The sequence below is a fragment of the Aotus nancymaae genome, unplaced genomic scaffold (genome assembly GCF_030222135.1).
Source record: "Aotus nancymaae isolate 86718 unplaced genomic scaffold, 86718_ANA_hifiasm-v0.15.2.pri h1tg000017l, whole genome shotgun sequence".
NCBI classification, from domain to species: Eukaryota; Metazoa; Chordata; class Mammalia; order Primates; family Aotidae; genus Aotus; species Aotus nancymaae.
The window spans coordinates 13,134,753-13,161,274 of record NW_026988429.1 but is presented as its reverse complement, the minus strand read 5'-3'; the positions used below and the strand labels follow the sequence as shown (position 1 = coordinate 13,161,274).

At 49.9% G+C, this 26,522-nt stretch overlaps 2 protein-coding genes across 2 annotated transcripts; one reads left to right on the top strand and one right to left on the bottom strand.

Moving 5' to 3' along the window:
- Positions 1-1,132: 1,132 nt before the first annotated feature.
- CD8B (CD8 subunit beta) lies at positions 1,133-25,153 on the top strand. Its single transcript, XM_012472955.3, has 6 exons — positions 1,133-1,238; positions 4,902-5,258; positions 13,912-14,001; positions 19,393-19,482; positions 21,821-21,857; positions 24,431-25,153. Exons 1-6 carry the CDS (start codon positions 1,196-1,198, stop codon positions 24,441-24,443), a joined length of 630 nt encoding a protein of 209 aa, XP_012328378.1. The 5' UTR covers positions 1,133-1,195; the 3' UTR covers positions 24,444-25,153.
- Positions 7,716-9,314, bottom strand: LOC110568655 (heterogeneous nuclear ribonucleoprotein F). Its single transcript, XM_021672633.2, has one exon. It carries the CDS (start codon positions 9,106-9,108, stop codon positions 7,861-7,863), a length of 1,248 nt encoding a protein of 415 aa, XP_021528308.2. The 5' UTR covers positions 9,109-9,314; the 3' UTR covers positions 7,716-7,860.
- Positions 25,154-26,522: the final 1,369 nt, after the last annotated feature.

Here is a 26,522-nt window from a genome sequence, read left to right as displayed (position 1 = left end):
GCTCACACTAGTGTGTGGTCTCCCTAGGCCTGTGTCCATCCAGACCTCAACAGTTGCTCCTGGGAGTAAAGGCAGTATCCAGGGAGACTCTGGCCTCTGGCTGGGCTGAGTGACTTCTCCCCCAGTGCCTTTGAACACTCTGCATCCAGCTCAGCGATGAGCAATGCTGTTAGTAGCAATGGGCAGAGGGGCTGGGGCAGGAGTGGGATGGAAAAAATACTGAATGTGGAGACCAAAGGTGAGTGTCCTCGCCCCGCTGCCTGCTTTAGACCTCAGGGGACACTCCATTTCCTTTCCGATAAACTCTAAGCTCTTAGGGTACCATGGGCTTGCCTGGTTGGGTCTTCGTTGACATTTACAAGGAGCCTCTCCCAAAGCCCTCCATGGGCTCCCTCTCCCCCGCAGGCCGCATGCCCAGTTCTCCCTGGACCTCCCCAACCCCCTCTCTGCTAACCCCGTTTAAACAGGAAGACACAGACCAAGCCAGGTCTCCCCTCACAAGTCTCCCCCACCAGGGCTGGATCACACCACAGATAGAACCGGCCCCGGGCACTCGCGGGCAGGGTCACAGTCCTTCTAAATTCTGAAGATCTAGGTCTTGCTGCACTCCCACACCCTGCAAATAGTGTCGGGCCCCTCTCTGCACCTCCAGGCTCCCAGCTCACCTCCCTCAGTGTCACAGCCGGTTACCTTTCCTTTCTCCCTGCCGAGGGAGGGCAAGGCTTGGAGCTTGGTGACTCAGGCCCAGCCCAGCCCGGGGCACCCAGGAGCCCCTCAATAACTACTCAGACAAGTTAGGGGCCAGCTCCACCATGCACTCCGCATCCTGATGTCTCTGAGCCTCGACTGTCACTCGAGGTCACAACCCTGTCCAGAGCATCTCCCGGGGCAGGAGGCCATGGCACACATGCAGCTGCCTGGGGCAAGCCGGCTGTGTCGCCTCCTTTCAGGAAAGCAGAGGGTCCTGGTGGGCCCTGGAAAAGCAGTCAAGGCCTTTGCAAGGCGAGGAGGGTGAGGGCGGAGACCTCGCGGTCCCTAACACCAGACTCCCGCCCCCACCGCGCCCGGTCCCGCCCTCCCCACTGCCCCACCAGCTCCCCGACCCGGGGCGCCCCGCCCGGCCCGGCTCCTCACCCACCCCAGCCGCGACTGTCTCCGCCGAGCCCCCGGGGCCAGGTGCTCCGGGCGCGCCACGATGCGGCCGCGGATGTGGCTCCTCCTGGCCGCGCAGCTGGCAGGTAAGGCGGGCGGCGCGCGGGCTGACCGAGCGTCTGCGCTCCGGGGGCCTGAGCGGGGAGGTGAGAAGTGGCTGTCCTGGCCACGGTCCTGGCAGGGTGCAGCGTCGAACGCGCGGCTGCGGGGCGCCCGGGAGGCGGCTTGGCAGGCACCATCCGTAAGGGTGGAAATAAAATGCCCCGGATCGCATTATCCAGGGGACCGGAGAGTCCCTGGTCTTAGGTCACCTCCGCACAAAAGCCTGGACCCAGGAGAAGGGGAGGCAGTGAGAGAGGGAAGGAAAGAGACGGACACCAGAGGTCCCGAGGGGAAGGAAACGGGTCCCTGCCCAGGGTCCCCGCAGGATGTGCTCCCAGGAAGGTGCAGGGCTCAGTTCTGGTCTTGGAGCCCCACCCGTGGTGCACGCCGAGCGTCCTGGGGACACATTTTATTACTTCCGGGGAAGTGTTTGTAGTACAATCTGACAAGCATCGGGCCCTCCCAGTTCTCGGAGGGCTGCGGCAGGGTGATTCCTCTGGCTCCCTTTCTCCCTGATGTTCCAGGTGTTGGCTGTCATGGGTAGCGTGGCTCTCTGGGAAGCAGGCTGGAGGTTGGGTTGTTGGAGTTGGAATGGGGCGTCTAGATTGTCCTTCTGAGTAAACCTAGCCAGACTGCCTTCTGGAAGAAGCCTCCACACACCTGGAAAACTGACCAAACTGGTAGATTTGCTCTCGTGCCCAAAAAGCCCAAAGCTGGTCATCCTGTCAGGGGGTGACAAGGCCTGCCAGCCCTGGGCTCTGGCCCAGTGAGCGCAATGTCATACATAAGTAGAAAGAGCCCAGGCAGTCCAGAGCACTAAAGTCATTACTGGTGGATCTAGAAACAGGTCCCTCTGAGAACGAAATCCCTGAGTTATGGAGGGCAACATGCAGTGAGGCCTGGCTCCCTGTCCAGTGCACAGCATGGACTTGGCCATGACCCTGAGTATTCAGTCCCTAAAGCACAAAAAGCAAGTGGGCCCTGGGAAGAGCCGATGTGCCTCAGCCAGGACAGGAAATGCACACTCACAGCCCAGGCCTTGCTCTTAGAGGAGTCGCTTCTGGGTTTTCTTGAAAGGTCTTCAGGCATCTGTTTACTTGCAGCCCCACTGTGTGCTCATGAGCACATAACCACCATCCAGGAGAGGATTGTGGGTTTCCTCAATTCAGTGGTTCAAAGTCAGATTCTGGGGTCCCACGAGCTGGGTTTGAATCTGAATCTACCACATGCCGGCTGTGTGACCCTGAGCAGGTCTTTAACCTTCCTAAGCCTCTCTTTTCTTCTTTCTTTCTTTCTCTCTCTCTTTCTTTCTTTTTTCTTTCTTTCTTTCTTTCTTTTTTTTTCCTTCTTTTCTGAGACAGAGTCTCAGTCTGTCACTCAGGCTGGAGTGCAATGGCACGATCTCGACTTACTGCAACCTCCACCTCCCAGGTTCAAGCAATTCTCCCTCAGCCTCCTGAGTAGCTGGAGTTATAGGCATGCACCACGACAGCCAGCTAATTTTTTTTTGTATTTTTAGTAGAGACAGGGTTTCACCATATTGGCCAGGCTGATCTCAAACTCCTGACCTTGTGGTCCACCTGCCTCGGCCTCCCAAAGTGCTGGAATTAACAGGCATGAGCCACTGCGCCCGGCCCCTGAGCCTCTCTTTTCTCACGGGGAAAATGGGTGTAAAACAGTATCTCCCCCACAGGATTTGCTGAGGATCAAATGACACAAGGTATGCACCATGCCACGCACAGCTCAATAAACTGGCATTACTGATTCTTGTTGACTCCCACAAAAAGTCAGTGACCAGAAACAAGGAAAAACCCCTGCTCTGCTGAAAAGGCAGTGTGGTGTTTGGGGAGAAAAGAGGAAGGCCAGCAGCCACTTGTGCCCAGGCATCACTTCTTTCTTGTTTATATTTTTATTTTTTAATAATTTTTTAAGAGACAGGATCTCACTATGTTGCCCAGGCTGGTCTCAAAATCCTGGGCCCAAGTGATGCTCCTGCCTCAGTCTCCCAAAGTTCTAGGATTACAAACGTGAGCCACCACACCCATCCCTATCATTTCATTCTTGATGCAAGTGAAAGCTCGGAGTGGTCCAGGAGCGAAGTAAAAAAGTAGAAGTTCATTTCATCCGTGTTGGAGAAAGCCATTAAGGGGCCACGGAGTCTAAGCCACGAGTGTGGGCAGGATTTTAAACATGAGCTGCTCAGTAAGCCAGCTCCTCTTGGCCACACAAACACTCCCTCTGGCCCCCTCTGCCTGCCCAGGTCTGGGTCCTCTCTGTGCCTCCCCACTCCTGCATCTCTGCCCTGGCCTGCAATGTCTCCCTCCGCTCCACAGCCAAAATGAAAGCTCACCAGGTCAGATTGTGTATGTTGGAAGCTGTGCAGCCTTGGTGTGAATGGAACCCATTCTGATTCTTCTCCTTGAGATTTAATTTACTTCCAACAACACCCCTGTGATACGAGACACACGGACAGTATTTACCTGTGTACATGGCCGTAGAGTTTGCAGTGTGCGTTTTTGGACAGCATTTCATTTCTTTCCAACCCTCAGAGGCAGTCAGGACAAGAGCACCAAGTCACCCTCCTTTCATAAGAAGACAGAGGTTCAGCGACCAGCCTGAGGTCTCACAGCAGGCATGGGCAGAGGGTGGGTTCCGGGCCAGGTTTGTGAGTCCTGCTCTGGCTCCTCATGAACAAGCCCCCGCTTGCGAGGTGCTTCTCGTTGGAATCTAAGATGAACTCTCAGCCCTGCTTCTGGGTTGTCTGTCCTTCCACTGGGGAATGGGGGTCCAGTGACCCGTCAATTGCTGAGCTGGGGGGTCATGGGCTGTAATTGTGCCTACCACGGGATAGTAAACTCTTTTTTGCTGTCTGTCCTCACTGTCCAGCAATGGACAGACCAGCCACGTGCTCTGCTGTGATTCTGGGTTCCTCTCCCAGCCTGTCCTGGGTCTCCTTCAGCAGTTAGTAGCCTACTGAAGGGTTATACCTCCAGTGGCAGCCAGAGGAGGTCAAAGGCAACCAGCTTTGGCTTCAGACTTTGAATCCTTGAGTTTGAATCCTAGACCACTTACTTACTGTAAGTGGGACTTTGAACAAGTAACTTTATGCCTCAGTTTCCTCCTCTGTGTAATGAAGATTAACAGTCCTGAAGCCAGCCTTGTGTGGTGGTGTATGCCTATAGTCCCAGCTACTTGGGAGGCTGAGGTGGGAGGATAGATTGAGCCCAGGAGGTCAAGGCTGCAGTGTACTACGATAGTGCCTGTGAATAGCCACTCCACTGCAACCTGGGCAACGTAACAAGAACCCGTGACTTTAAAAAAATTCCTAAGTTGGTTCGAGGCTAGATTGAGATCATTTATGCAAGGGCCAGGCATATAAATACACAATAAACAAATGGCAGCTCCCTCCCTTGTGCCTTTGTAAAGCTGAACTTAGCAAACACCTGCCTTCCAGATGATTTCCTGGGAGGTAGGGTATGTGAACTCTGAGCCCAGGAGCCACCAGCTGTGCTCAACACAGCCCCTGAACCCAGTAATTGGGCAGGTTTTCCACGGCTTTTCCTTTGACACTTGACTCAGTGTGACTGTGAGGCCCCGCAGCTGTGGCTGGGAAAATATACGATGTCTCTGTTCTTGGCTTCTCCTAGCTCTCCGTGGCAGCTCAGTCCTCCAGCAGACCCCTGCGTACATAATGGTGCAAACCAACCAAATGGTGACGCTGTCCTGCCAGGCTATCTCCTCCAGTACCACACGCATCTACTGGCTGCGACAGCGCCAGGCCCCAAGCAGTGACAGTCATCATGAGTTCCTGGCCTTCTGGGATTCCTCAAAAGGGACCGTCCACAGTGAAGGGGTGGAACAGGAGAAGATAGCTGTGTTTCGGGATGGAAGTTGGTTCTTTCTCAATCTCATGAGAGTGAAGCTGGCGGACAGTGGCGTCTACTTCTGTATGGTCATCGGGAGCCCCAGTCTGATCTTCGGGACGGGAACTCAGCTGAGTGTGGGTAAGAAGCAGACTCAATGCTACTAATGAGGACTCAGCACTGATTGTGTGCCAGGCACTGGGACCACCATGCTTCAGTGCGCCCCACTCTGCAGCCGTAACTAACGGCACTGCTGCTAAAGTAACAGAAAGTGCATGTGGAGACTTACCCAAGCCAAGCACCTCCAAGTGTTTACGTAGTTAGCTCGCTTAATGCTGCCAACCACCCTGGAAGGTAGTCCGTTACCTAACCACTTCAGATGGGAATAAGGTGAAAATGGAAGAGACAGGTCAGAGTTAGAGATAGGCATTGTCCTTTTTTTTTTTTTTTTTTTTTGAGACAGAGCCTTGCTCTGTTCCCCAGGCTGGAGTGCGGTGTTGTGATCTTGGCTCACTACAGCCTCCACCTCCCAGGTTCAAGTGATTCTCCTGCCTCAGCTTCCTGAGTAGCTGGGATTACAGGCATGCACCACAACACCCAGATAATAATAATTAGTATTATTTTTGAGACGGAGTCTAGCTCTGTCACTCAGGCTGGAGTGCAGTGGTACGATCTCGGCTCACTGTCACCTCTGCCTCCTGGGTTCAAGCAATTCTTCAGCCTCAGTCTCCCGAGTAGCTGAGATTACAGGTGCCCACCACCATGCCCAGCTAATTTTTGTATTTTTAGTACAGATGGGGTTTCACTGTGTTGGCCAGGCTGGTCTCAAACTTCTGACCTCATGATCTGCCTGCCTTAGCAGATCCTAGAGTGCTGGGATTACAAGCATGAGCCACTGCGCCCAGCCAGTTTTTTGCATTTTTAGTGGAGATGAGATTTCACCATGTTGGTCAGGCTGGTCTCCAACTCCTGACCTCAAGTGATCCACCCGCCTTAGCCTCAAAGTGCTGGGATTACAGGCGTGAGCCACCGCGCCAGGCCAGGCATCATGCCTGGGGACATGGGGACAGGGCAGTGCTGCCCTTCAGGCCACATCAGGGACATCTGAAGCTACAGCTGGATTGGGCTGAGTCCCCTGGCCTTATAGTGGTGTTAGAAATCCCCACAGAGTGTTCACACAGGGAAAGGAGGCCCTCACTGCCCTGACATACCCAGTGAGAGCATTTCTAGGGGCAGTGGAGGGACAGATGACCTCATGTTCTCTGTGAGGGCCTATCACTCGAACTCACACCTGAGTTGAATGTAGTAAGGAGACTGAGCCAGGCTCAGCTCTGCTTGCAAACTTGCCGTGCTTCCTTCCCTGGGCCTCAGTGTTCTCTTCTGTGTCATGGGGCTGCTGATGGCCTCCATGACCCTCAGAAGCTGCAGAGGGTCAAATGACACAATGTATGCACCATGAGAAGCTGCAGACCCGTAACTTAAGTCAGCAAGTCCAGCAGGCACATATTTCTAGCCACAGATGGAATTCTAAAATTTTTAAGTCATGTTTAAAACAACAAAAAGAAGCAAGTAAAATTAAATAATATATTTTATTTAACTTATTAACTATATTTTCACTTCAACATGTAACCAATATAATTATTGTTGAATTATTTTACATTCATTTTTCATACCAAGTGTTCGATGAGCATTTTATCCAAAACATATGGCTCATCTCGAATGAGACTGGCCACATTTCACGTGCTCAGCAGCATCTGTGGCGAGTAGCCACCGTATTGGACAGAAGGCATTTAGCTATGGGTGGGGAGGGATTGTGGCAGTAACCCTCATAGCCTGGCTGTGGCTTTAGCCCCATGGGGGTGGGGGCAACCCCTTGCTGGGCTCCCACTGCCCTGCTTCCTGCTCACCTGAAGGCACTAAAAGCCGCAAGGAATTAGACCCAGAAATTAGACCACTCAGCGTGAGGAAGTGCAGGGGCAGCAGGGGACAGTGGCATGATTAGGAAGACACAAACCAAAGCAATGCCCCACCACCTCATGCCAACCTGGCAGGCAGTATTGCAGGCAAGAAGCCAAAGCATCCCTTCTCGTGGCAGGTCCACTGATTTTTTTTTTTTTTTTTTTTTTTTTTTGTGAAAAAGTCTTTATTTTAAGAAAAAAAATTAGTTAACAAAAAATTTAACAAGTTTCACTTAGCAAAATACACCCAAAAGGAAATCACAGTACAAAGAAAGTTTTAAGTCAAGGCCTCACCAATTCCTACAGTATTAGTATTGTGTCTCAATTCTCAAAACTAACTTTTAAAAAGCTTAAACTTAACCTAAAGGATTTTAAATGAAAATATAAACTAGAATGAACAAACATGAGAAATATTTCTTTGAATCGGGGAGCTAGCACCTTTGAGTTTTCCAAAAAAGCACGTCTCCCCAGTGTGTTCAGTGATGTGGTGTAAAAGGTCCACATTTAACATACTTAAACTACTTAAACTCAGATAACATCACTCTGAAGTATACTACCAAAATGTTAATTGAGAAAAGCTGAAAATAGTTTTAGTTTACTTATTATCACATGCTAGAAGAAAATTTTGCATGAGAAACACTGAAGAGGTAATTTTTTTAATCCAGATTTCACAAACTCATGGTGCAAAATGGGTCCCACAGCTTCCTCTATTATAACTGCTCTTAACTGCTTGTTGGCTGCCTGTGTAAAATTTGATTGAAATAACTCAAATGTTCCTAACAAAACTAGTCATATCCACCCATGCTGTTCTGCCCACTGTAGCCGGCCCCATAACAGCCGCTCACTGACTGGCTCTCCAGGCCACTATAAGTGGCCTGGGCGGCAGACACCCCCATGCCTTGCATCATCTGGCTGCTGTATGCCCCATTGCTGGCCCCTGTTGTCGAATTCAAGAAGAGTTCTATGTATCTGTGTTGCATGTTGGCCCTGTCTTTGGACATGGCTGCAACAGCTTCTTCATGAGTAGCAAACTCAACATCTGCTTCACCTGTCACTCTTCCATCTGGGCCGATCTCAATATGGACTCTCACAGGATTGAGAGGAGAGAAGAAGTTGTAAATGTCGTTCTCGGTCGCTTTGTATGGCAGACCCCTCATGTGGACACAGTGGCCTGTGGTGCTCTGCACTGTGAACTCACTGTCGCCGTATCTGTGGTCATACATTCCGGAGAGACAGTAGCTGAGGTCTCTCCCGAACAGGTCGGTGGTGAAGCCATAACCATCGCTGAGGCCACTGTACTCCTCATAGCCCCCATAGCCTGTGCTGTAGGCACCGGGCCGCATCCTCTCCAGGCCTGCCTGCTTCACAATGCCAATATACCTCCTGGCGGTCCCGGGCCGGTCATAGGGCCCCGGCCGCTGCACGGACATGAACTTCAGAGGGGGATCTGAGTATGACCTAACTTCCTCCTGGCTGCTCTTAAACACCTCGATGTACCTGTGCCCTATCCTCTCCTTGTGCTTCCCTAGAGCTTTCTCAGCTAACTCCTGGGAGGCAAACTGCACAAATGCTTCCCCTGTAATCTTGCCTTCGGGGTCCACAGGCAATGTGATCCCGTTTGGCACGATTTCCAACCCTGAGAAGAACTGAACAATTTCTTCCTTTGTGCATCCAAATGGGAGTCCTCGAAGCCGCACAAAGCCGTCGTTGGCGCTATCGGCACTGTTGGGACCACTGTGCTTCAACACCCAATCCATCTCGGTTCTGTGGGACTTGAACACCTCAATGTACCGGTGGCCCATGCTTTCCCTGTCTTTTTTCAAAGCCAGTTTTACATCATCTTCTGATCCAAGTTCAACAAAAGCCTCACCACTCTGCCTGCCCTCTCTAGTGTAGATGAAATGGACACCTGCGGCCCCATCGTGAATCGTGCAGTCAGAGAGGAAGTTCTGCACGTCCTCAACAGAGCAGGACCAGGGAAGGCCACGGAGCTTGACCACAAAGCCCTCACCTCCCTCAGGGCCCAGCATCATGGACACTTGACAGGATGGGTGTCAGGTGATCTTGGGTGCGGCTTTTTTGTGGCACGGAGGCAAGCGGGACTGGTTTCTGTTGCTATCAGGCAAGCGCTGCTGGCAGCTAAGAGCCCCGAAATTCCACCGAAGCTCAACCACGCAGAGGGCTCCGGGGAAAGTCCAGGTGCATCTTTTTGTTCTCAACCTCGGCCTCCGAGTCTCTACGTTCCCGCTCTCACATCAGGAACACCGGTCGTCCCTCAGAGCACCTAGAGGAGGGTGGAACGCGGGGAACTTGGCAGTTATAGCAGAGGCAGTTGAGGCTTGTTGACCATCACCATGGAAACCCCCGGCAGCGAGCACGGGGCGGGGCCCAACAGAGGCGGGGGCAGGAACGCGACCGGCGCCAGTCCTCAGCGCCTGCCAGTCGAGTGCACGAGGCTTTGCCGGAAGCCCTCCTGCTCCCGGCGTGCCAGGCCCCGGCTCGGCCCTAGGCCCCGGCTCGGCCCTACTCCCCGGCTCGGCCCTTCGCCCTGGACACCTGGAAACAGAAACCCAAGGAGCCCGGGTCCCTACCCCGCTGCTACCTGCCGGCATGACAGCCTGATTTTTGTATTGAAAAATGGGCTTCGGGAGTTTGGGGTTTGGGGTTTGGGTTTGGCTGATTGTTTTTGTCTCTGTAAGCCCCACACCTTTCCACTCATGAGATTTCAGCATCTGAGATGGTGGAGGGTGGAATAAGCACAGCTAGTTTCTAGAGCAGCCCACCACCTCCACCCAACCCCACTCACTCCTGGCCTCTGTGTTTCCAAACCCCAGACCCTTCCCAGCACCGCAGGAATGGCAATGTCTCCCTAAAACGCGGGCTTGTAACCAGACCTGCTTCTCCCCAGGGCTTGCGACCAGACCTGCTTCTCCCCAGGGCTTGTAACCAGACCAGCTTCAGAGCCAGAACCCACCTTCTCATCCAAGAAAGGCCTTTAGAGGAGGAAGCTGGGATGGTTGAGAAAGTGTTTTGGGAAAGACAGGGCCTTTTTCAGGCCCTTAAGTATATCATGGGCTCAAAGTTTTGTTACATTTATTTATTTATTTATTTAGATGGAGTCTTGCTCTGTCGCCCAGGCTGGAGTGCAATGGTGCAATCTTGGCTCACTGCAACCTCTGCCTCTCAGATTCTAGCAATTCTCCTGACTCAGCCTGCCGAGTGGCTGAGATTACAGGCACATGCCGCCACACCAGGCTAATTTTTTGTATTTTAGTAGAGATGGGGTTTCAATGCGTTGCCCAGGCTGGTCTTGAACTCTGACCTCAAGTGATCCACCCACTTCAGCCTCCCAAAGGGCTAGGATTACAGGCATGAGCCACCATGCCCAGTTAATCTTTTGTTTGTTTGTTTGTTTGAGACAGAGTCTCACTCTGTCACCCAGGTTGGAGTACAGCGGCACAATCTTGGCTCACTGCAACCTCCGCCTCCCAGGTTCAAGCAATTCTCTGCCTCAGCCTCCTAAGTAGCTCGGATTACAGGCACCTGCCACCACACCTGGCTAAATTTTTTTTTTCTTTAGTAGAGACGTGGTTTCACCATTTTGGCCAGGCTGGTTTTGAACTCCTGACTTTGTGATCAAGCGTGCTGATCACAAAGTGCTGGTATTACAGGCCTGAGCCACCACGCCTGGCCTTTTTTTTTTTTTTTTTTTTTTTGAGATGGAGTGTCACTCTGTTGCCCAGGTTAGAGTACAGTGGCGCAATTTTGGCTCAGGTTCAAGTGATTCTCCTACCTCGGCCTCCCGAGTAGCTGGGACTACAGGCATGTGCCACCACGCCCGGATAATATTTTGTAGTTTTAGTAGAGACAGGGTTTCACCATATTAGCCAGGATGGTCTCAATCTCCTGACCTTGTGATACGCCTGCCTTAGCCTCCCAAAGTGCTAGGATTACAGGCATGAGCCACTGCACCCAGCCTAGTTTTGCTCCTTTTAAGGACAGACAGGGAGAGATTAAACTGGGGGTTCAAGAGGAATCCAGGGGGAACTGGCTCTAGGCAAGAAGAAATTAAAACAGAACAGTCTCCCACCTGAGTCCCCCACCAGACCCAGGCTGTGGTGCCCAGCCAAGGCACTGAGGGCCCAAAGAGCTGGCTCCCCTCTGGGCTCACCACAGACCAGCTGAGAGATGTCCCCACTTCCTGGAGTAGAAAATAAGTCAAACAGAACTACTTCTAGGGCCATGAGGACTGAAGGAGGTAACACACCCAGCAGAGGGCCAGGCTCCCTGCATGCTCTCCAGGACCCTACTGGTGACAGTTTTCCTCTTACAATAGTTGCCCTCGGCACTCTGATGACCGAGGGCCTTGGATGGACCTAAAGTGTTCAACTTTTTGTCAGAAAACCTTTGCACGTGAGGTAGTATGGCAGAACGAGAGGCACGGGTCCTAGAATCAAGGCCTTTTGGTGCAGATCCTGGCTCTGCAGCCAGTGGCTAAGTTTGGGCACATGATTTTGGCTCTCTGAGCCTAGGCTTCCTCCTGGATAAAATGGGGACAACAGTGCCTGCCCCAAAAGTTGTTGTGTTCAGTAAACTTATGCTGAAGGGCTCAGCACTGCTCCCCGCACATGGTTGGAGCTTCGTGAACGTTCATTCTGGTTGCTTCTTCCCATTAGTGTCTTGAAGCAGACACACAGATCGTGTTCTCTCTGCTTTCCAGATGAGGCTCAGAGAGGTGAGGGACTAAAATGTTTAATTTCATACAGAAGATGCCAGCCCAAAAATGACTGATTTGCGGGCTGCCCCTGCCTGTCTCCACCCTCGTCTTTTTTTCTGAGGCAGAGTCACTCTGTTGCCCTGGCTGGAGTGCAGTGGCATGATCTCAGCTCACTGCAACCTCCGCCTCCCGGGTTCAAGCAACTCTCCTGCCTCAGCCTCCCAAGTAGCTGGGATTACAGGCACGCACCACCACACCCAGCTAATTTTTGTATTTTTAGTAGTGACAGGGTTTCGCCATATTGGCCAGGCTGGTCTTAGACTCTTGACTTCAGGTGATTCGCCTGCCTCAGCCTCCCAAAGTGCTGATATTACAAGTGTAAGCCACTGCACCTGGTCTGAATTTTTTCTTTTATTTCTTTCTTTTTTTTCCTGTCCCCCGACTCTAGAGCTTAAGTTGATGGTGTCTTCTTAGTCCCTCTCCTACCATTTAGCAGAAAATCAGTGCAGGGATATCTTTTTCCTCAATCCACAAAGGCAAGGGTTGGACTCTGTGGCTGGCAGTGCCCGCCTCATCACCAGCAGACGTCAAAGCCACAGGTGTTTTCCTTTGCTCTGGGTGCTGGCCCGCTCCCAACACTTCAGCAGGGTTCACTGGGTTAGAATGAAGGAGAGGAGTGACCCACCCAGGAGTCAGGACAGGGGCGTGGGGTCCCAACGCAGCACTCACCACTTGGGGCAGCAGGGACAGCTCTTCTCTTCTCTGGCATTCACCTCTGAAATTTTAACTCTGGCATTCAACTTTGAAATTAAAGTTTGAGACTAAAGTTCCCCTAGCTCTGATATTATATATCTATTTTTGGGCCACCTGAGAAGGAAAACAAATCCCCAAATATGACACCTGCGTGGTACTATACATGCAGAAAACGGCACCCCTCCCTTCCATGAGCTTCCTGCATGTACTCAGGGATTGCCAAGTTGGGTGGAGGGGCTGGTTGTGCCAAGGGCTGGATGATCCAGCCCTGGGGCTCAAGGTCTTCATCCAGGTGGAGCCACGTCTACTGAACCTTTTTTTTGGACACACTGTCCCTTTAATTCTCATGATAATCCCAAGAAGGAGGTGGCAGTTATCTTTATTTCAGCAGATGGGAAAATTGAGGCAGAGCAAAGTGCTATGACTTGTCCCAAGTCACATAGTGGTTAAGCAGGGGTGTAGGTTGGCCAGGCATGGTGGCTCACGTCTGTAATCCTAGCAGTTTGGGAGGCTGAGGTAGGTGGATTAACTGAGGTCAGGAGTTCAAGACCAGCCTGGCCAACATGGTGAAACCCTGTCTCTACTAAAAATACAAAAAATTCACCAGGTGAGGTGGCACGCACCTGTAATCCCAGCTACTTTGGAGGCTGAGGCAGGAGAATTGCTTGAACCCAGGAGGCAGAGGTTGCAGTGAGCCAAGATCACGCCAGTGTACTCCAGCCTTGGCTACAGAACGAGACTTTGTCTCAAAGAAAAAATAAAAGAAAATCAGGGATGTAGGCTCCGCTCAGGTCTGTGTGGCCCCAGAGCCTTCCTCTCTCCAGGACACCAAGCTGAACCTCATCCCCAGGCCCCCACCCATTTCTCAACATCTAAGAATTGAGAAAGCAGATCAAACATGCTATTGCTCTGTGACCTTGAAGCCCCGTAGCAGCCTGGGGAACAGTCATAAGGACTTCAGTACTTGGATGTAAGAGAAATTTTGTTTGTTTGTTCACTCATTTGTGCTTGAGACAGGGTCTTGCTCTGTTGCCCAGGCTGGAGTGCAGTTGCACAATCACAGCTCACTTCAGCCTTGACCTCCTGGGCTCAGGTAATCCTCCCACCTCAGTCTCCTGGGTAGCTGGGACTACAGGCATGTGCCACCATGCCTGGCTAAACATTTTTATTTTTTGTAGAGAGGGGGTTTCACCATGTTGCCCAGGCTGGTCTCAACTTCCTAGGCTTAAGTGATCTCCTGCTTGGCCTCCGGAAGTGTTGGGATTCCAGGCATGAGCCACCGCTCTCAGCCGTAAGACAAAGTTTTGTCTCTGAATCCAATTGGTGTTCACCTGGATAAGATATGTGTCTTGCTTTCTTTCTGTAGTTGATATCCTTCCTACCACTGCCCAGCCCACCAAGAAGTCCACCCCCAAGAAGACAGTGTGCCGGTTACCCAGGCCAGAGACCCGGAAGGGTGAGTTCCCTAACCCTCTGCACCCTCAGAAGCAAGGCAGACATCCTCCTGCCTTCCCTCCCTCCCCTCCTTCCTTCCCCAGGCACTTGCCAAATGTTGACACTAGGGCCTATCTCCCCGGCCCGAGCTAGGGTCAGAAAGGACACTGAGTGTGACAGCAGTTCACGGTCTCGTGGGAGACAGACTTGTAACTTGTCACTGGACAAAGCTTAATGGCGGAGATGTCCACCCACACACCTGCACACAAATGTCCACAGCTTCGTTATTCATAGTAGCCCAAAGTGGAAACTACCCAAATATCCACCAGATAATGAGTAGATTAACAAAGTCTGGTATATTTATTATCATGGAATATTATTTGGCTATACTAAAGAGTAAAGTAAAAGAAGCCAGTCACAAAAACCTATGTACCATATGATTCCACGATGACAGAATGTCCAGCATATGACCCTCTGTAGAGACAGAAAGTAGATTGGTGGCTGCCTAAGGTTAGGGGCTTGGGAAATAAATGGGGAGTGATTCCTAATGGGTATATGGTTTCTTTTTAAGGGAATTTAAACGTTTAAAATTACATTATGGTGGCTGGGCGCGGTGGCTCACGCCTGTAATCCCAGCACTTTGGGAGGCCGAGGTGGGTGGATTACCTGAGGTCAGGAGTTTAAGACCAGTCTGACCAACATGGTGAAACCTCGTCTCAAAAAAATAAAAAATAAAAATAAAAATAAAATTACATTATGGTAATGGTTGCACAACTTCATGAATACACTAAAAACTATAACATTGTACACTTTAAACAGGGGGACATGATATGTAAATTATAACTCAATAAAGCTATTAAGAAACAAAAAATCCACTCAAAAGACCAGCACTTTAAATGTTTCCACTTTTGGCCAGACGTGGTGGCTCACACCTGTAATCCCTGCATTTTGGGAGGCCAAGACAGGTGGATCGCCCTGAGGACAGGAGTTAGAGACCAGCCTGGGAAACATGGTGAAACTCTGTCTCTATGAAGATATAAAAAAATTAGCTGGGTGTGGTGGCACAAGCCTGTAGTCCCAGTTACTCAGGAGGCTGAGGCAGATGCCTTGAGCCTGGGAGATGGAGATTGAAGTGAGCTGAGATCCTGCCACTGCACTCCAGCCTCAGTGACGGAGCCAGACCCTGTCTCAAAAAAAACAAAGTTATCAGTTTTACTGCCTAACAGAGGACCTAGTACACAGTATGTGTTTGTTAATAAATACATGTTTGTTTGCAAATGAACGCATTTGCTTCTCTTTTTTAAAATTAATTAATTTATTTATTTTTTAAGCCAGTCAAATTTAGCAGTGAGGGGTTGCGCATTTGCTTCTCTATGCTACGCCAGACCCCTCGGCTGGAATGTACGCGCACACACACACACAGACACACACACACAGACACACATGCCCCCCGCACCCCCCAACACACACACATTCTTTCCTTAAACCCATCAGCCCAAATGTGTTTCTGGAAAAATACTGCTCTCAGCACAGCAAAAGTCACTGGTGACAAACAGAAAGTACCATCTGCCGCTACCCAGAGAACAAACCACAAGCAGCTCCACGAGCGCTGCCCGTGTGCTCGGTTTGCTTCGTGTTAAATATTTTAACTACCACAAAGCATCGAGGAGGGTACCGAATAGGATCTGGGAGACCTGGGTGGGAAGCTGCTGCCACATGAGGTCACGGTAAAGGAAAATCAGAACCAGCACACAGAAGGGTAAAGTCTTACAAAGCTTAAGAGTGACCTTGTTTTACAAAGTCCCACGTCCTAACCCCTTCACCTAAAGGATATCAGGCAGACTACAGTAAAAAGGATATAAAGTGCAAATACAATAGGGCCAACGAGATGAGGGTGAAAAACCGGCTGTGTGCCGCAGCTCTGGAGAACCCAGCAACATCAGTTTAAACAAAGGGAAGACCCCAAGTTGTATGGCACCCCAACCCTGCTGATAGAAAGAAACAACCTGGCACCACACGAAGAAACCTTCATCCTAGTGCTAAACTCTAGGAGCAATCCGCTCTGTTCATCTTCGTGTAAGGACCGCTGACTGACGGCAAACTCAGTTGTACTTTTATAAATAATGAGGAAAACAAAGGTCTTCAGATTTCTTAAATCATTTCTTTTTTTTTTTTTTTTTTTTGGAGACAGAGTCTCTCTCTGTTCCCTAGGCTGGAGTGCAGTGGCATGATCTTGGCTCACTGCAACCTCTACCTCCCGGGTTCAAGTGATTTTCCTGCCTCAGCCTCCCGAGTGGCTGGGATTACAGGCACCTGCCACCATGCCCAGCTAATTTTTGTATTTTTAGTGGAAATGGGGTTTCACCATGTTAGCCAGGTCGGTCTTGAATTCCTGACCTCAGGTGATCCACGCACCTCAGCCTTCCAAAGTGCTGGGATTACAGGCATGAACCATGGTACCCGGCCTCTTGCATCATTTCTTATACCAACTTTCAGTAAAATCCCAAGGCAAAATGCAAACCAAACATTAACAGGTTATTAAGAATAACCCAGATGTGTGTGAAGGTGGCCAAGTGGCGTGGGGCTGGGAATGGGTGTGAGGAAAGTAGGTGGAGGTTGTTTTGAGGAGACCAGCCCCGAGTCAGTGTAGCCTAGTGGCAGGTCAGTCAGGCCTAGGTCTGAATCTCTGTCTACCACTGCCTGTCCCGTGAGACATTGAATAGGTGATTCAGCCTCTCTAAACCTCAGTTTCCTCATCTGTAAAATGAGGATGCTTACCCAACTAAAGGGGATGCAGGATTAAATGAGATGCAATCATACAGCAGGCACTCAGAGTTTATGGGGCATCCACACAGACCTCAGAGCCTGTTATCATGAATGATGGGGCCACTGAGAAGGGGCTGCCCCTGAGGCTTAGGGCTGTTCCTGAGACAACACCCTTAAGTGCTGGGGGACAATTTCTAAACCACTGACTCGGGAGCAGGTTGCTGAGATCCAGAGCTCAGGAGCTGAGTGGCGAGAGCACGATAAGGAAGGCTAGGCTGGGCTGGGGGCGTCGGTGGTGTGGCTCTGTCCAATGGTCCCTTACCCAAGCACATTATTTGTGGCAGCAGCTTTTCCTGGAGAGTCACATTTTGGATGGGAGACAGTGCTTCAGAGGAGACCTATAGCTATATTGCTGGCCTCCACAGTGTTCTTTTTTTTTTTTGAGACGGAGTTTCGCTGTTATTACCCAAACTGGAGTGCAATGGCACGATCTCGGCTCACTGCAACCTCCAACTCCTGGGTTCAAGCAATTCTCCTGCCTCAGCCTCCCGAGTAGCTGGGACTACAGGCACACACCACCATACCCAGCTAATTTTTGTATTTTTAGTAGAGATGGTGTTTCACCTTGTTGACCAGGATGGTCTCGATCTCTTGACCTCGTGATCCACCCACCTCAGCCTCCCAGAGTGCTGGGATTATAGTCGTGAGCCACCGTGCCCGGCCTCCACAGTGTTCTTAACCATGACCTCTCCTCAGGAGGGAGCCCTGCTGCCCTGTACGTCCCTGCAACCTGCACCCACCTCCATTATAATTTTTAAAAATTTAGTTGAGATATAATTTGCATGCCACAAAGTTCACCCATTTTAAGCATACAAACTTAACGATTTTGGGTAAATTTACTGAGTTGTGCAATCAGTACTGTAATCTAATTTTAGAAGGTTTCCATCACCCCAGTAAGATTCCCTGTGCAGCCACTAATCTATCTTCTGCCTCTGCATATTGGCCTCTGTGGGACATTTCACAGAAGTGGAATCGTACACCATGGGGTCTTTTATGCTTGGCTTCTTTCACTTAGCACCATGTTTTGAGGTTCATTCAGGTTGGGAGAACAAATAGGAGGTGAGATTGAGCCCGACAGATGCCCTCAGCATCTCAGAAGGGCTGTTCATCCAGTCTCCCACCCAGTGTGTGAATCTTCTCCACACCCCAGCCATCCAGCCTTGGCTTGTTCCCCTCTAGTGACAGTGGGCTCCCTCCCATGTAGCAGCCCGCTCCCTTCCCTTCCATACCGCTCATGCCCTCATGCAGCTGAGGTGTGACCTGCAGGGGCTTGGAACTGAGGATCTTTGTCCACACCATGGTCCTGCCTTTTAGTAGCTGGGTGACCTTGGGCATATAATTTAATCTCTTTTAATCTTGTGTGGTTTTTTTTTTGAACTATGAAATGAGAGATAAAAATAATGGCAAGCTGGGCATGGTGGCTCGTGCCTGTAATCCCAGCACTTTGGGAGGCCAAAGCAGGCAGATTACGTAAGGTCAGGAGTTCGAGATCAGCCTGGCCAACGTGGGGAAACCCTGTCTCTACTAAAAATACAAAAATTAACCGGGCATGATGGTGGGCACCTGTAATCCCAGATACTCAGGAGGCTCAGGCAGGAGAATTTCTTGAACCTAGGAGGTGGAGGTTGCAGTGAGCCAAGATCACGCCACTGCATTCCAGCCTGGGCAACAGAGTGAGACTCTATCAGAAAAAAAAAAAAAAATTGTAATATAATCTATAAAAATTACATAGGCATGGAAAGAGAAAGTTACTAAATTATCAATGGTGATTAATTCTGTGAAGGAGCAAAGATGTCAGCGAGCGCTCTAATCCTATAATTAAATCTCTTAGAATGAAAATATATTCAGCTATTTCTTGTAAAATTGTTCTTAAAATAAATAGTAAAAGTCTCATTACCAGGCATGAAAGTTGTCTACTTCTTTAAAATGTGGATGTGGGACATGACATTATATATATAAAATGATCTTGGTCGGGCATGGTGGCTCACACCTGTAATCCAAGCACTTTGGACGCCAAGGAGGGTGGATCACCTGAGGTCGGGAGTTCAAGACCAGCCTGACCAAAATGGTGAAACCCCGTCTTATATAAAAAAAAAAAAAAAAATGATCTCAAAGATGTTTAAAGTGCATACAAAGACTAGACCCGTGCACAGTGGCTCACACCTGTAATCCCAGCACTTTGTGAGGCTGAGGCAGGCGGATCACTTGAGGCCAGGAGTTTGAGACCAGCCTGGCCAACGTGGTAAAACCTTGTCTCTACTAAAAATACAAAAATTATCCAGGCATGGTGGCACACGCCTGTAATCCCAGCTACCCGGGAGGCTAAGTACGAGAATAGCTTGAACCCGGGAGACAGAGGTTGCAGCGAGCCGAGAACACGCCACTGCACTCCAGCCTGGGTGACAGAGTGAGACTCTGTCTCAAAAAAAGAAAAAAAAAAAAGACTTGAAAATACATTACATCAAAATGCAAATGGTGGTATTCTCTGGGAGGTGGGGCTTCCAGTTATTTTTCCCTCCTTGTATTTTTCTGCGTGTCTCATGCAGAAAAATGTTCAGTGTTGAACACATGTCATGTGTCTTTTCAGGCCCACTTTGTAGCCCCATCACCCTCAGCCTGCTGGTGGCTGGCGTCCTGGTTCTGCTGGTGTCCCTGGGAGTGGCCATCCACCTGTACTGTGAGTTGTCTCCTCTTGGGTCATCGGGGTGTCCCTATTTGCTGTTTGAAGTGTCCCTGGGATATTTTCTTCTCTAGGGAAGCAGAGCAGGTGGCAACCTGGTGGGAGTTTGCCCCAGAGAACTGATGGTATTTCCAGAGGTAGTTCTGGCCTGGGACTACACAGCCAAAACCAAAGACCACCCTGTCCTTGGAGTCAGACAAAGGTTTGAATGCAACATGGCTGTTTCCTGATCCAGTGCCCTGGTCTCTCTGAGCCTCAGCTGCCTGAGATGGGGGTAGGACATTGCCTACCTCCCAAAGACGCTGTTTATAAATTCCTGACCCAAGTGCCTGGCACATGGCACGTGTCAGTAAGTGGGAACTCAGGTGAGCAGTTGAGACCAAACTCCAATACTCAGAAGAGATTGCCTGTGGGGTTTGTGTTGTGTTCCTAGAAGCTAGCAATCCTCTCCCCACCACCAATATTGATGAGGCTGTAGGAAACTCAGAAATGACTGCTGCTCCCAGCCACCCCAGAGATGGGACTGTCTCCTTCTATGGCCCCACCCCACGCTCTGCACAGCACTGGGTTCACAAGAAAGATAGGGAGCCAGAGGGGAGCTCCGCATGGCTGCCCGAGAGCCTAGAGCCCAGATTCTGCCCCGGTTCTTCTGCTCACCTGCGCCACCTCCAGCAAGCCCCCTCCCCTCTCTGAACTTCTATAAAATGGGCAGGTGGGACAGCAGGGGCATGAACTATATCAGTAGCTCTTTACTTTTATAGGTCACAGATCCCTTTGAATATACGATGAAAATCATGGACCTTTGCCTGGCGCGGTGGCTCACACCTGTAATCCCAACACTTTGGGAGGCCGAGGCAGGCGGATCACCTGAGGTCGGGAGTTCGAGACTAGCCTGACCAACATGGAGAAATCCTGTCTCTACTAAAAATGCAAAATTAGCTGGTCATGGTGGCGCATACCTGTAATCCCAGTTATTTGGGAGGCTGAGGCAGGAGAATAACTTGAACCCGGGATGGAGAGGTTGTGGTGAACTGAGATCGTGCCATTGAACTCCATCCTGGGCAACAAGAGTGAAACTGTCTCAAAAAAAGAAAAGAAAAAAATTATGGACCTGTTCCCACAGAAATGTACCCAGGTGCATATTTTTGCCTAAAATTGTTCCCCACAAAGGGGTTCATGTACCCCATTCTAAGAACCCCATAAATTTCAGTAGTTTGCAAACTCTTTCTTTCTTTTTTTTTTTTTTTTTTGAGACAGAGTTTTGCTCTGTCACCTAGACTGGAGTGCAGTGGCGCGATCTCGGCTCACTGCAACCTCCGCCTCCCGGTTTTAAGCGATTCTCCTGCCTCAGCCTGCCAAGTAGCTGGGATTACAGGTGCCCACCACCACACCCAGCTAATTTTTTGTATTTTTATTAGAGACAGGGTTTCACTATGTTGGCCAGGCTGGTCTCAAACTCCTGACCTCATGATCCACCCACCTAGGCCTCCCAAAGTGCTGGGATTACAGGCATGAGCCACTGTACCTGGCCTGCAAACTCTTTTGATCAAGGAAGGACCTCACCAGTAAAATAATTTGAAGCACATGTAATAACATATAAAATATTAAATAAGTGAATACAGCTATTTGAATATTATAAAGTTAATGCAGCATTTGGCTGTATTTATTTAATATTTTCTGTATGTTATTAAATGTGCTTCAAAAATAAAAAGTAAGCTGGGTGTAGTGGCATGTGCCTGTACTCGAGAGGCTGAGGAGGGAGGATCACTAGCGCCCAGGAGTTCAAGTCTAGCCTAGACAACATAGTAAGACCCCATTCCTAAAAAATAAATAAAAATCAAAAGTAATAAAGGCTGAGATACAACTGTAAATAGATATGCCTCTGTTTTCTTCCTACCTCCCCATGGGAAATCTTGCTCATCCTCTGAATGCAGTTGCCCTAGCCTGAGACTGCTGTCTGTGGGTCTTGCACAACTGACCTGCTGTGAAGGGCAAGCAGGTGTATTGAAGGACACAGACTCTGCAGCTGATTAACTGAGTTTGAATTCTGTCTTTCCCACTTACTAGCTGCATGACTTTGGGCATGTTACCCAGTAACTCACTCACTCTGCATCTCAGTTTCCCCGTATATAAAATGGAGATCTTAAAAGTAGTAACCAACTCAGGTTCTCAGTGAGCATTAAGAGGATTAAAATGTGTAAAGTGGGCCAGGATCTGGGACCAGGGAGGTAGGCTGAGGTGTCAGCTGCCCCTGTGACCATCTTCCTTGGCCTCTGGGGCTCAGCGCAGTGACCCACAGCCCGCACTGACTGGCACCCTTGTTTTCCTCTTCCAGGCCGGCAGAGGAGAGCCCGGCTTCGTTTCGTGAAACAGTAAGTATGTGACCTGGGTGTGGCCCTGGGTTCCTCAGCCCCTGCTGCAGCTCGCAGCCTACAACTGCAGCAAGGAGCCAAAGTCAGAACTCACCTTCAGAAGATCATAGACTCAGCCTGGCATGGTGTTACACACTTGTAGTCCCAGCTGAGAGGCTGAAGCAGGAAGATCACTTGAGCCCAGGAGTTCAAGGCTGCAGTGAGCTATGATGGTACCACTGCACTCCAGCCTGGGCAACAGAGAGAGAACTCATCTAAAAAAAAATCAGATTGTATAAATAGATGGGGTGATAGAGTTCAGGCACCTAAGAGATGACCTGAATAAACAACAAAAACCTGAGCCATCACTTAAATGTATTTCAAGAACATCGTTAGCTCTCCTGAGGAGAGCAATCAGGCTTTGCATGCACCTATTATTTCATCCCCTTGGTCCTGTGTGAGATAAGGGATTATCACCCCCATTCTACAGATCAGTGGAGAGCCTACTGGGATCGGATTAGAAGACCAGGCTTTTCCACCAGCCATTGCTCTCTTCCCTAGGAGCTGCCTTTGTCCCATTTGCCACCCTCAACCCCACCTGGGTCCCAGGAGTTGGCAGAGTCACATAGCACTCTTGGGGCCCACTGAGCTGAGAAAGCTTCTGTGCTTTTGCTGGGCCAGGCCGGGACCTTTAGTGGCGGCCGTTTAGCCACCATCTTTGCAAGTTGCTTTGCCCTGGTAGGGCAGTGACATTGGGTCCTGGGTCTTTCATGAGGCTATTGGAAGCCATCCTGAGTGGGGGCAGCGTTCCTGCATTAGATTTTTGTTCCTCAAAACAGAGACTGTTTCACATCTGCCTATCCAATTAATTACATTTGATCCTCAGAACAACCCCCTCTATACGGAAATGTTTGGGAGAGCAAAAGTAAGCACCTCTAAATTGAAGAGGGCAATAGGGCCTCGTGCTCAAGAGCTCTGGCTTTAGGGGGAGACAGAGCTGGGTTTGAATCCCATCTGCCAATCACCAACCATGTGACAGTCAGCAAGTCACTTCCCCTCTCCAAGCCTCGGATTTCTCATCTGTAAAGTGAGCTAACAGTGCCAATCTCATAGTCAGTGTGAGGACTCTCTGGGGTATTACCCTTAGACCATGCGGCCCCCGACCCCTGGAGTTGGAGCACAAGCTCAGGTCACTTCAGTAAATTCAACTCTGCAAGTGCAACAACAGACACACAAAATGTATTTTTAAATACTCTAAAATTGCAACAGCCATATAATTCACATTACTATATGCTCTGCATTGTTGTACACATTATATTTATACTTACTGAGAGTTGCTTAATCATGCCTGCTGGATTTTATGAGCAATTTTCAACGATATTTTGGTTATGTGCAATTTTCACCTCGTGTGTTGGATTTAGAAGCTGCCCCCTACCCAAGAGATAATAACTTGAGTGTAGCTGTCTCAGGCCAGACCTCTAGAGAGTTCCATTCAAGGCTGGTAGCTCATGCCTGTAATCCCAGCACTTTGGGAGGCTGAGGCGGGTGGATCATCTGAGATCAGGAGTTCGAGACCAGTCCAGTCTGCCCAATGTGGTAAAACCCCATCTCTACTAAAAATACAAAAAAATTAACCCTTCGTGGTGGCGGGAGCCTATAATTCCAGCGACTCAGGAGGCTGAGACAGGAGAATCGCTTGAACCAAGGAGGTGGAGGTTGCAACGAACCAAGATTGCACCACTGCACTCCAGCCTGGGTGACAGAGCGAGACTCCATTTCAAAAAAAAGTTTCGTTCAAAATCTCTCCCATGGTGACCTTTCATGGAGAAAAAGTCCCTCCCTGGGTACTAACTGTGGTCTGTCCCCACGCCTTCATTTTAATTTGCTCCCCAGTGATCTGACGCCAGTTTTGCTGGGGGTTGCTTGATGCAGGACCTCATGCTTTTGCAAGCCCAGGATCAGCTTGAGGCAGGGAAGGGGCTCTGGGTGGTCATGGGGGGATCCTGAACCCCCCTGACTCTCTTCATTTCAAACAGCTGTACTCTCATCTATTGTCTGGGCTTACATTTACCTGTAACATGTCATTTGAACAAAAGGGTTTGTGGCTTTAAAAAAGTTTGAAAACCACCTCTGGTTTGCTATCACGATCCAGGCTGGAGGAAATAGCCCCTGGTGCTCACAGATCAGAGTTGCGATTTGAGGTAGATGTTATCCAGCCTCTAACTGTCCTTAGAAAGTCATCCCATCCACAGGCTAATTTCTTCCGGCCCCTTGATGTAAATTTTGTGATTCTCTTAGCTTATCATAGAGGTACTACAGGAAGTAACACAATTCAAAGCTACCGTTCTTTGAGCTGCAGTTTGTTTTGTTTTGTTTTGTTTTGTTTTGTTTTGTTTTTTAGCCTTAATCTTTTTAATGACTAAGACGGGCCCTAGAAACATACCAGCAAAAAACATACTAAGAAACCCCCCCGCCATCTGCCCGTCCACTTGGAGTAGAATTCTGCATTCACATCTGCCATTTGTCTCTGCTACAGGAAATTCAATATCATTTGCCTGAAAATAAGTGGTTTCACAACTTGCTGTTGTTTTCAGGTTTTACAAATGAGAAGAGAATACAGTTCTGGTGTCCTGCTACAAAAAGACATTGGTCAGTAACGAGCGTGATGTGGAAAAATGAGAGAAGGAACACATTTGACCCTGGAGAGTTCACTGGCTGCTGAAGCTGCCTGCTTTTCACTGCTGCAGGTCCCTTCTGTGTGTGATGTGCATGGGAGCACCTTGTTCGTGGGTCATCGGGAATGCTAGGGAGAAGGCTTCGTTGCCCCCAGGGCACTTCACAGAGTGTGCTGGAGGACCCAGGAGGAAATGCCACCCATGCCTCCGCTTCTGGCTCCTGGACTTTCCCTGGGCTGAGACCTTTCGTGGTGGCCGTTTAGCTCGCATCTTGGCAAGATGGGGCAGTGACGTTGGGTCCTGGGTCTTTAATGGGATGATGCTGGGTTGGCTCCCCTTGGTCTTCCCAGGCTGGGGCTAACCTTCCTACAGAGAGGCCAGGCCCAGGTTGGGAAAGAGGCTTCGAGAGGAGCTGTCCAGTTCCCAGAAGCGTGTCAGTCTCTGAGGGCTGCCTTTGGGGCTGGGAACTCGTGGGTTTGAGGACAGGAGTTCCCTTCATCGTCCACTAGGAGGTTTCTCAGCTTCCACTTCTACTCTCCCATGGCTTAGTTCTTTATTCACTTTCTGCTCTTTAATACAAATGTCTTGGTTGTACAAATAAAGTCCCAGGTTAAAGACACAAACGGCTCCTGTGACATAAACATGCAAAAGCCCATCTACAGCAAAGACATCAATGCTCAGTGGAACAGAAACCATAAGGATAAAATTTGTACATCCTCCTTTTGCACCTGAGGTCTTCGTTTCTCCAATGTTGTAGGTGTAGAGAGTCCTAGAGAGGCTAGGAAGCACCCAGGGCACCCAGAGCCAGGCTGCCTGTGCCTCAGGCCCATCTCCTGGCCCACTCCCAAGCTGAACTTATTCGTTTCTACAGCAGGTTGAACCCCAGGCATCCCTGGCCTCAAGTCAGGCACCAAAGGGAAGGTAGGAGGCATCAGGGGTTCTGTCACATGTCCATTCATTTTCTTATCGATTCTTAGCCTTGACAGTCGGAGAAGGAAAATGCAAGGAGAAAGTGCTGAGCAGGAGTGGAGAGTGGAGAGCAGGACCTCGAGCCTGGGTTTGAAAAAGTGCCTGGGACCCATCTTAGCCCCCCCACCTGAGCTTTAGCAGTATAGGAGCTATTGCACCATAAAACACTGCATTAACAGAAGCACCAGGCCCAAGGAGAATCCAGCCCCACCTGCTTTTCCTGACCAGCTCAAAGAAGGGCATGTTCAGAGACCTGTGACAGCCACAGAATGTAAGAAATGTTACAAAAAAACAGGACAGGAAAGACAACTCTGGGGAGGTGGCAGGGTGGCTATCTCCTGGCATCTGGGGTACGGTCGCAGCAGATGTATGGTGGGTGGAGTCAGAAAGGCATAGATGCAGTGTCCCCGGAAGGAGAGCCTGGAGTGTAAGTTGTCCAGGTCCTTGGCATTTTGAACAAAGAACTGGACAAAATGCACAAAGCAATAAAGGAATAAAAGCAGGAATTAAAGCGAGAAAGCACCCACAGGGTGGGAGTGGGCCCTAGCAGGCGGTCCAAGGGCCCAATTGCAAAGTTTTCTGGGTTTTAAGTACCCCTTTTGAGGCCCCTGTTGGCTACCCCTTATCTGGATGAAGGATTCGGTCCATGGCTAATTAAAGGCTGAATTGATGCCCTATGCGGATGAAGGGATAGCCCCGTGCTTGGCCTGTGGTCAATCCAGGGCAGTCTCCCTTCCATCTGAGATGCGATGGAAGGCGGAGGGCTGTAGGGAGAGTAGCCTTGATCCTTGGTTCCTCAGTGTGGGGAGACAGGGTTTTCATTTTGGTTTAGCGTTAGGACATTTGCATTAATTGCCCTTAGATGCCCTGCCCCTAGCCCCAGGTATTTTCCTTTTGATCCAGCTTTGGGAAGTCAACACAAATTGACCCCAGATTCCCTGCTGTCAGACGTTGGTGTTTCTCCTTGATTTAGCACAAATTGGCCTTAGATTCCCTCCTCCAGATCCTATTCTCCTGCCTCAGCAAGAGATACTCAAAAGAA